Source organism: Aegilops tauschii, chromosome 5, assembly GCF_002575655.3.
Source record: "Aegilops tauschii subsp. strangulata cultivar AL8/78 chromosome 5, Aet v6.0, whole genome shotgun sequence".
In the NCBI taxonomy this organism is placed as follows: Eukaryota; Viridiplantae; Streptophyta; class Magnoliopsida; order Poales; family Poaceae; genus Aegilops; species Aegilops tauschii.
In genome coordinates this window covers 351,810,340-351,820,235 of record NC_053039.3, presented here as the reverse complement: position 1 = coordinate 351,820,235, position 9,896 = coordinate 351,810,340, and the positions used below count along the sequence as shown (strand labels likewise).

At 45.5% G+C, this 9,896-nt stretch overlaps 1 protein-coding gene across 1 annotated transcript; it reads right to left on the bottom strand.

The window, feature by feature from the left end:
* Window positions 1–1,403: 1,403 nt before the first annotated feature.
* On the bottom strand, window positions 1,404–4,300 carry LOC120965150 (uncharacterized). The gene is made up of 2 exons (XM_040390411.3): window positions 2,927–4,300; window positions 1,404–2,620 (listed from the first exon to the last, which is right to left on the bottom strand). Exons 1-2 carry the CDS (start codon window positions 4,205–4,207, stop codon window positions 1,628–1,630), a joined length of 2,274 nt encoding a protein of 757 aa, XP_040246345.2. The 5' UTR covers window positions 4,208–4,300; the 3' UTR covers window positions 1,404–1,627.
* Between the last annotated feature and the right edge of the window lie 5,596 nt (window positions 4,301–9,896).

Here is a 9,896-nt window from a genome sequence, read left to right as displayed (position 1 = left end):
AACACGATCAACAACAGTCAGTCACGACACTAGTTGACCACATTGTGGATGAGCCATATATTATGTAGCGCGACACTTACAAAAGCACTCTTACATGATTTGGAAAATACACCCCAGTCCCAGTGATTGGGGTGATGACGTATTCTTCCTCCTGCACTCACCGACGGTGCGTCGTGAGCAAAGTTCGTTAGCACTGCTGAGCCCCCGTCACTGCAGAGGAACTTATTGAAACCCATGAAGACCAAAAGACGCCGACAACATCGATCTGCGTAACAAATAGCTGCCTTGGAGAAAAAAAACGTTGAAGAGGACATGTGGAACGCCCCAGGTCCGACCATACAAAGCCGGGGAACACAACTCTCACATTCTTCCCTACAAGGCTAAGGCTGGCCAACCTTCGTCGGTTAGAACTGAAGCAGAAGGATCAAGACACACGTCCAAGTTGTCCGCTAAACAAAACAATGTGGCCGAAACAAAGTTGCAAAAGAAAACACCAGACCCAGAGAATAGATCCAGGGACACACCATCTTCCACATACACCTCTTGATGATACAGAGAAGCATCACTGGAACAACTGAACAAGGACGAGGTAGAGAGACCTTATTCCATGCCGACAGCGACACGATCTTTCTCCACTAAACAAAGATAAACTCTAAATTTGTCCCTAACCCTACCACCATCGGACCGAAGCCCTGGGGTCCTCACCCCTTCTCGTAGCCGGAGCGGCGAACTAAGGGGAAGGAGGGTCACAGTCTTGTCGAGGTAGGGTAGATCAGCCGCCGCTACCCGTCGCTTCGGTCCGGGAGTAGGAGCAGAAATAACAATTGTTTGTACCCACTCTATTTCAGGTTTATTAGACACACATGTATTTCTAGATCATTAGTTTAGTAAATAAAAATAATTACTATGTCAAATAAAGAGTACTTCGTCTATTTTAAAATGCAGTGCATCTATTTTCTTTTAAAAATCAAACTTCACAAAGCTTGACCAAATTAATAGAAAAATATACTAATATTAATAATACAAAATAAATGTATTATAAAAATATGTTTCACTATGTATCAACTCTATTTGCTACTTCATCGGTCTCATATTAAGTGCCACTCAAACGAATGCACATATTTTTCTCTATAGACTTTCGTCAAACTTGAGAAAATATCTGTACGAGCTGTAGTTTCGAACATGAATTCAAATGCATTATATATTCAGTTATTGTAGCTGGCAAATGTTTGTTGTAGGGGAGATGGCAAACAAACCATATTTGATGACAGTTTTAGGTATAAAACAAGATAAAATGACGCCTTCTCAATGAGAAAACGCCAAGTCACCTAAAGAAACTGCCACCTCTACCCACTGCCTCACAACTAAAAATGTCATCGAACATTCGCAAATGCCATCCTCCCTAGCGAACGTTTGCCATTTGGTCCGTAAAGTTGATGGTCTAGAAATACACGCATAGCTTATACTCCCGAGTTCAAAAGAGAGACGGTACTTCTGCGAGTTTAAAAGAAGTGCTAACCATATGAAAGGTAACCCATGCAGTCGAGCAAAAACCAACCCACAAAGTCGTGCTTCGCAACCTTCCCTACAAAAGCCACAATTCCTTTGCAGACCCACAAAACGCACTTCATTTCCTTGTGCTGAGCTTTTCCCGGTGCCTCTTCCCATAACGATGGCTTACTAGCATCTCACTGCTGCCACACAGCAAATTGCAGACCTCGCAGAAGTACAGCGTCGCCTTCTTCTCCGCCTTCTCCGAGCTTGCGTTCTTGCAGTCCGAAGCTGGTTCATTTGCAGTCCTCGAGCTGCTCGCTCTCGCGGTCTCGCGTTTGCCGAGTATCGCCTCAATATTCTGTTGGTGCCTGCTGCCACTGCAATGATTCTCAAACTGAGATTTGGAGAAACATTTGGCCTGGCACATCGTGCAGTTCCATGCCGGGTGCGGTCCTTGGTTCTTGACCATTTGTGGTGCATTGTTTTTCTTCAAGTTTGTCTCAGGATTCCTTGCCATGTTCTTGCTCTCTTCAAGCAGGGACTGGACCTTCTCTCGGTGTCTGGCGCCCCTCAGGTGGTTCTTCAAGTCTGTTTCGCAGGTGCATGTAGTTTGGCAAATGCTACAGCTCCAGGCCGGTGATGGCTTCTCCGAACGCTTCGGCATAGTGTCGTCATCCGATTTTGCTTCCCCCGCCGCGGCGGCGTTCTTCGGTGCGCCATTGCCATTGCCATCGCCATCGCCTTTTACGGATGCTTCTGCTATGTTCTGCTGGTGTCTTTTGCCTTGGAGGTGCGCATCAAATGTCGATTTGGATGTACCGCGGGCGTGGCAGGTACTGCAACTCCAATTTATCGAGGGTGTTTTCTTCTGCTCTGTGCCAAGAGAAGGTTCTGCTACTGGTGCTTTCGCCTTCTGATCACTTGGCTTAGTTCCTGGGCCCAGTGTTGCTACATTTGCCAAGTGCTTCTGCCCAGCATAATGCATCTGTAAGTTCTTCTCACAGGTCGCTTGCACCTGGCAGACGGTGCAGTTCCATTTCTTGGGTGGTTTGAGCTTCTTAACTGGAATGCTTATTCCTGTTAATTCCGACTTCTCCGCAAGCGACGTCTTACTCGGCGGAACAGCCTGTTTGATAATTTAACTAGATCATTAGTAAGTGAACCTTTGAAAGCAAGGAGAACAAACTTGGTAAGGAGTTGGATGCAGAAAAACATGGAAAGTAAACTCGCTCCGATTAGTATGTTCCATGTACAAATCCTACCAGACCCAAGTATTGTGAGAACTGTAAATTTGTCATCACAGGATAAGAAGTTTTTGTCGCACAAGGAGTTTGATTTTGGTTTGTGGACTCATATAATTCTGAAACAGTATTATAAAATGTCAATAGTCAAGACACAAGAGATGAGTTCTAATCTCACAAGCTGTTCTCACCTTATTGGAGTCAGGCAGTTTATGCTCATCAAACTCTGCATTCTGTAGAGACATGAGCTTCTCGGCGCTTAACGGACACGGCTTAGACCGTCCAGCATCAGTTGCAGCCGCAGCCGCTCCGTGCAATGGCATCGGCGTGGCCTGGTGGTCACCGGCTGCAGAGCGCAGGGCCATGGGCTGCTCGGCACTGAACGGCAACGGCTTAGACCATCCAGCATCTGCGGCATCCACGCCGTGCAATGGCATCTGCGTGGCCTGGTGGCCACCAGCATCAGCGCACAGGGGCATGAGCTGCTGGACACTGAACGGCGACAGCTTAGACGGTCCAGCATCTGCGGTGGCCATGCCGTGCAATGACATCGGGGTGGTCTGGTGGCCACCGGCCGCAGCAAGCAGGGCCATGGGCTGCTCTGCACTGAACGGCCATGGCTTAGACCGTCCATCATCTGCGGCAGCCGTGCCGTACATCGGCATCGGAGTGGCCTGGTCGCTATCGGCCGCAGCGTGCAGGGCCATGAGCTGCTGGACACTGAACGGCGACGGCTTAGACGGTCCAGCATCTGCAGCCGCCATGCCGTGCAATGACATCGGGGTGGTCTGGTGGCCACCGGCGGCAGCAAGCAGGGACATGGGCTGCTCGGAACTGAACGGCCATGGCTTAGGCAGTCCAGCGTCTGTGGCGGCCACGCCGTGCCATGGCATCGGCGTGGCCTGGTTGCTACCGGCCGCAGCACGCAGGGCCATGAGCTGCTCGGTGCTTAACGGCCACGGCTTAGGCCGTCCATCATCTATGGCGGCCACGCCGCGCAATGGCATCGGCGTGGTCTGTTGGCCACTGGCCGCGGCGCGCAGGGCCATGGGCTGCTCGGTACTTAATGGCCACGGCGTAGATCGTCCAGCATCCGCGGCCGCCACACTGTGCAATGGCATCGATGTGGTCTGTTGCCCACCGGCAGAAGCGCGCAGGGCCAAGGGCTGCTCGGCGCTGAATGGCAAAAGCCCATACCGTCCAGCATCTGTGGCGGCCAGGCCGAGCAATGGCATCGGCGTGGCGGCGCGCAGGGCCATGAGCTGCTCGGCACTGAACGGACACGGCCTAGACCGCCCAGCATCTGCTGCGGCCACGCCGTCCAATGGCGCCACGGAGCGCGGGGCCGTGGCGCGCTCCATCTTGGCCAGCTCGGCCACGATGATCTCCTGGCGAAGGCGGTCCATGTGGAGCTGCGAGAGCAGCGCGTCCCTCATCACCGTCATCGGCTCCTCGTCTCCTGCACCAGGCATTGCGCAGCAATCAATTAGATGGGTCCGCGTGACCAAAATTCCAACTCCTCAGTGAACAAAAATCCTAAATCGGAGTATGTATTAAAGAAGAAAAAGAAAAGTCTGCATGTGATTTGAAATAGCAAGGTGGATAATGCTATGCTAGGATGGACTTAGGTCTGTCCATGGAAGAGGCGAGATTTCTCAAGGGCAAAGATGAAGAGGTTGTGATGTGCGGGTTCTTCTCCAATTCTGCTATCTTCTGCCCCCACGGACAGATCCGAAACTCATTTTCGAGAAACAAACGGGCGAGCGAATCCAAATCATAACAAACTATTTTAAAAAAATCATAACAAACTCCAATCTGCTGTTCTACACGAAAGAAACTGAGGCCTTATTTTCGATTTCTAAAAAACCAACGCATAGCAGCGGCGCAGATATTGGAGTTCTTGGCGCGGAATCACATTCACAACAGTAGTCGCAGGCATCTGAACCCAGGAGAACAGAGAGCAAAATGGTTCTGCCATTACTTCGCGTTTGCAGTTAATATTTGACAAGGAAGAAACGACCAGAGCGACAATGGCGAATGTTTATTGTTTAGAGTGGCTCGACGCGTACCTCGCGACGGAGGGTCGGGGAAGCGGTGGCCGTCGCCGGCGTCGTCGGTGGCTGGACCGCGGCGAGGGAACTCCATCGGTCGGGTCCCGGTCCCGGTCCCGGTGGTAGCAGAGCAGCGACGGAGAGAGGAACCCGACTCCGGGCCGCTGCGGTTGGTTGGTGGTTTTATTTCGGGGAGAAGACCAGGAGACGCGCGAGAAAATGGGGCGTGCGAACGGATTTCCTTTATTTTCCGAACGCCTTGGATGTGGAAACCTGGGCCCGATCACGACGATTGGGCAGGTTGGGAGGTCTTACTGGCAAAGCCCGATCACGATGATTGGGCGGCTTTGCCAGGTTTCTCACTCGCAAACGAAATGGAGCGGAAGTAACTTGGAACGGCTGCATGCGTCCCTAGTCAGACTTGAAATATATTTTTTAAATTGTTTGGATTGCTTACCACATGTGTCAGGGGTACTACAGTACTAAACAGATTAAAAAAAGTAACAAATTATAAACTCCAGCAAATTAAGATGAGCAGTAAACAACGATTAGATACAAACGAAAAAAATGAGATACCCTTGTACTCTTCTGTTTCAATATACTCTGCATATTAGCTTCTGTTAAGTTAAATTTGTTTGAAGCATTTTCTTGTATTACAGATATTGAGTTTTTTTTAAACACTACAATGTTTGATTCAAGATAACACCAGTGTTACCCGCAAAAAAAAAAAGATAACACCAGTATGCAAATTATTCTGAAACAGAAGGAATACTACCAATTTGTCAGCCATAAATTAAAATTAAAACACCGCAACTAAAAGACACTTCAACTGTCTACCAAAAGGCTTCAAACACTGCATTTAAAACCGGACTAGACTTCAACTTTCAAAAGTCAGCCAAGAGGAGCAACCGTTTTACTTTGTGCCATTGCTCTAATGAACAAACAATGGCCCAAGTCCTAGAAGACCAAAGCGCACATATAATAAAGAATATATAAACTCGTCCGCTAGACAGATGAGAACACACCGTAACATGTTCCATGTCAAGGTTGGAAAATGTTTTCTCATGTTGAGAAGAAAAACTAGGGAGGCTTATTGCCACCCAAAATGGTTTATGCAAATTTGGGGATTAATTTCAGACAACATACTAGAGGTGATTCTTGGAAATAGTTGTTCGGAAGAAAATCTCAAGTAATAAGAGCTAACGACCACAAGAGCGCAACAAATGTCCTCTTCAATCACATGTTCTATTAAACTTGCATTATGTTGCAAAGAAGCGGACGGCTTATGGCTCTACACACCTCCTCTAGAGAAAAATGACTTCTTCGCCAAGCTCCTCCCACAAAAGCACACATGTGGGTAAAGTGGTTAGCCTTAGTTCATTGGTAAATAAAAACATATTCCCATCGCCAACAACTAAATTTTAGAAAAAATAATCATAACTAATTTTCTATATTTGTTTTTTTGGAAATTTGTGGATTAATTTCGGACAAGATACTAGAGGCGATTCATGGAATCAGTTGTTTTGAAAGCAAATCTCGACTAATAAAAGATAATGACCACAAGAGCGCAACACACGTCCTCTTCAATCACATGTTCCAGAAAAACTTGTTGTGTTGCAAAGAAGAAAACGGAATATTAGGTAGTGGTTCCTTGTTTGATTGTTTCAAAATGAGTTCTCTTGCTTATTAGGATTTTTTGGTGGGGTTATGAGGAGGAGCGAAGGAAGACACTGGATAGCTTGAGATAAATTGACAAGACCCAAAGGTGAGGCATGAGTTTTCACCGTGTCAGGTTTTTTAATCAAGCACTTCTGACTAAGCAGACTTGGCGGTTATTGGTGAACCTAGACTGTTTATGCGCTAGATTGATGAAGGCTAAGTATTACACTTAGAGTCATCTTCTTGATAGTGGGTTTTTTCCGCGATCGGGTGTGGTATCTTGACAAGGTATTCTACATGGTATGGATTCGCTTAAAATGGGTTCATATGGAAGATCTTTGATGTGACTAGTATGAATATTTTGAGAGATAACTGGCTCGCCATAAGCTCTGGCCTTAATATTTCTGCCAAAAAGAATAGAACGAGGCTTAAATTGGTGTCTAATTTATTCATGAGTGGTTCAAGGAGCTGGGATGGGAATTTGATGAAGCATTCGTTCTACCCCCATTATGGGTAGGAGGTTTTAGAGTTATGTATCCAGTTTTTTGGGAAGGAGATTTTATTGCGTGGCACTATGTGAAGAATGGTTTATTATTTTTTAAAGTGCATAAAATCTTCCATTGAATATCAAGGAATATAAGCAGGATCTGAAGGCAGAATAGTTGTGTTGTGGTTGGTGATTGGAGGCTCTGGATAATTTGGAAGTCCAATGTTCCACAACAGATCATAGTGTTTGCCTAGCATGCTACATCTAACTGTCCGGTGGGCCAAATTAATAGATTTATACATCATCAATCTATCTCCGGTAAGTGTGCTATATGTGGCATGAAAGATGAAAGCACATCTCAAGGTCCTGTGACTTGCTTTAAAGTTCACGCGCTGCGTATGACTATGAGGGAGGTGTGGAATAATGTGCTAGAGGAAAATGTTTTTAATTACTGGACCCAAATTGGTTGCTTATTCTGTTAGACTCTCTGAGGACACCATTGCAAGAGCAAATTTTTATCAATCTCTAGAGAGCCACGCACTAAAGAAATGCTTTGATTTTTTTTTGGTAGGGAAAGAAATTGTTACTACTTCTGGTAATCTTGTGGAAAGCTATTGGTCGTGTTACTCATCTTGTCATATATATAAGCTTCATGGTGGATTCTAACTTCAGAGGTAAGGGGGCGGCACATGAGTTTGGGTTACATCTTCAAAGAAATTGGAAAGCTATAGGTGCTGCTTAAGGGAAAGTTTGTTGCTGTTATAATAATATACATGATGCTTCTATATCCGTATTTTGTTTTTATCGACCCTTCTCTCTCTAAGCATGTGGACATGTTTTTCGATTTTGGTTTTTGCTTGAGGACAAGCGAGGTCTAAGCTTGGGGGAGTTGATACGTCCATTTTGAATCATGTTTTCCTACTGTTATTTATGATGTTTTTATGCATAATAATGCTTTTTGGAGTAATCCTAATGCCTTTTCTCTCATAATATGCAAGGTACACACAAAGAGGGAGAATACCGGCAGCTGGAGTTCTGGGCCTGATAAAGCTACCTCAGGCCACCTATTCTGCACATCTCCAAATGAGATGAAACTTCACGGGGATTTTTTATGGAATATATAAGAATTATTGGAGCAAATAACTACCAGAGGGGGCCCACCAGGTGGGCATAACCCACCTGGGCGCGCTAGGGAGCCCAGGCGCGCCCTGGTGGGTTGTGCCCTCCTCGACCCACCTCCGGTGCCCCTCTTTCTGGTATATAAGTCATTTTGACGTAGAAAAAAAATAAGGAGAGGACTTTCGGGATGAAGCACCGTCGTCTCGAGGCGTAACTTGGGCAGGAGCACTTTTTCCCTCCAGCGGAGCGATTCTGCCGGGGGAACTTCCCTCCCAGAGGGGGAATCATCGTCATCATCATCATCACCAACAACTCTCCTATCTTGGGGAGGGCAATCTCCATCAACATCTTCAACAACACCATCTCCTCTCAAACCCTAGTTCATCTCTTGTGTTCAATCTTTGTATCGGAACCTTAGATTGGTGCTTGTGGGTGACTAGTAGTGTTGATTACATCTTGTAGTTGATTAATATATGGTTTATTCGGTGGAAGATTATATGTTCAAATCCATTATGCTATTTAGTACCCTCTGATCTTGAGCATGATTGTCATCTGTGAGTATTTACTTTTGTTCTTGAGGTCACGGGAGAAATCTTGTTGTAAGTAATCATGTGAACTTGATATGTGTTCGATATTTTGATGGTATGTATGTTGTGATTCCCTTAGTGGTGACATGTGAACATCGACTACATGACACTTCACCATATTTGGGCCTAAGGAAATGCATTGGGGAGTAGTTATTAGATGATGGGTTGCGAGAGTGACAGAAGTTTAAACCCTAGTTTATGCACTATTCCGTAAGGGACCGATTTGGATCCAAAAGTTTAATGCTATGGTTAGATTTATTCTTAATACTTTTCTCGTAGTTGCAGATGCTTGCGAGGAGGTTAATCATAAGTAGGAGGCTTGTTCAAGTAAGAACAACACCTAAGTACCGGTCCACCCACACATCAAATTATCAAAGTAGCGAACACAAATCAAACCAACATGATGAAAGTGACTAGATGAAATTCCCGTGTATCCTCAAGAAAGCTTTGCTTATCATAAGAGACCGTTTTGGCCTGTCCTTTGCCTCAAAAGGATTGGGCTACCTTGCTGCACTTATGTTACCGTTACTTGCTCGTTACAAATTATCTTGCTATCAAACTACTCGTTACTTATAATTTTAGTGCTTGCAGAGAATACCTTGCTAAAAACTACTTGTCATTTCCTTTTGCTCATCGTTGGGTTCGACACTCTTACTTATCGAAAGGACTACCATTGATCCCCTATACTTGTGGGTCATCAATGCTCTTTTCTAGCGCCGTTGCCAGGGAGTGAAGCGCTCTTGGTAAGTGGAAATCGGCAAGGAAGAATTATTACTACGTGCTGAAATTTATTGTCACTTGTTACTATGGAGAACAATCCTTTGAGGGGTTTGTTTGAGGTATATTAACCTCGACCGAAACCACAATTAGTTACCCCTCGACCTACTGCACCTACTGAAAATATTGGTTATGAAATTCCTTCGGGTATGATAGAACAACTGCTAGCTAATCCTTATGCGGGAGATGGAACCGAACATCCTGATATGCACTTGATATATGTGGATTACTTAAGCTTGCAGGTTTACCCGGAGATGAAGGTAAGAAAAAGGTTTTCCCTTTATCTTTGAAGGGAAAAATCATTTGCATGGTATAGGCTATGCGATGATATTGGATCTTGAAATTGGAATCGATTGAAATTGGAATTTTACCAAAAAAATATCCTATGCATCTAGTTCATCGTGATCGGAATTCTATATATAACTTTTGGCCTCGTGAAGGAGAAAGTATCGCTCTAGCTTGGGGGAGGATTAATTATATT

Excerpts from the sequence above, each read along its gene's own strand:
- LOC120965150 (XM_040390411.3), bottom strand. The coding sequence starts at position 4,207 with ATGCCTGGTGCAGGAGACGAGGAGCCGATGACGGTGATGAGGGACGCG. Across the intron at positions 2,621-2,926 it reads AACTGCCTGACTCCAATAAG|GCTGTTCCGCCGAGTAAGAC; the intron begins GTGAGAACAGCT and ends ATTATCAAACAG.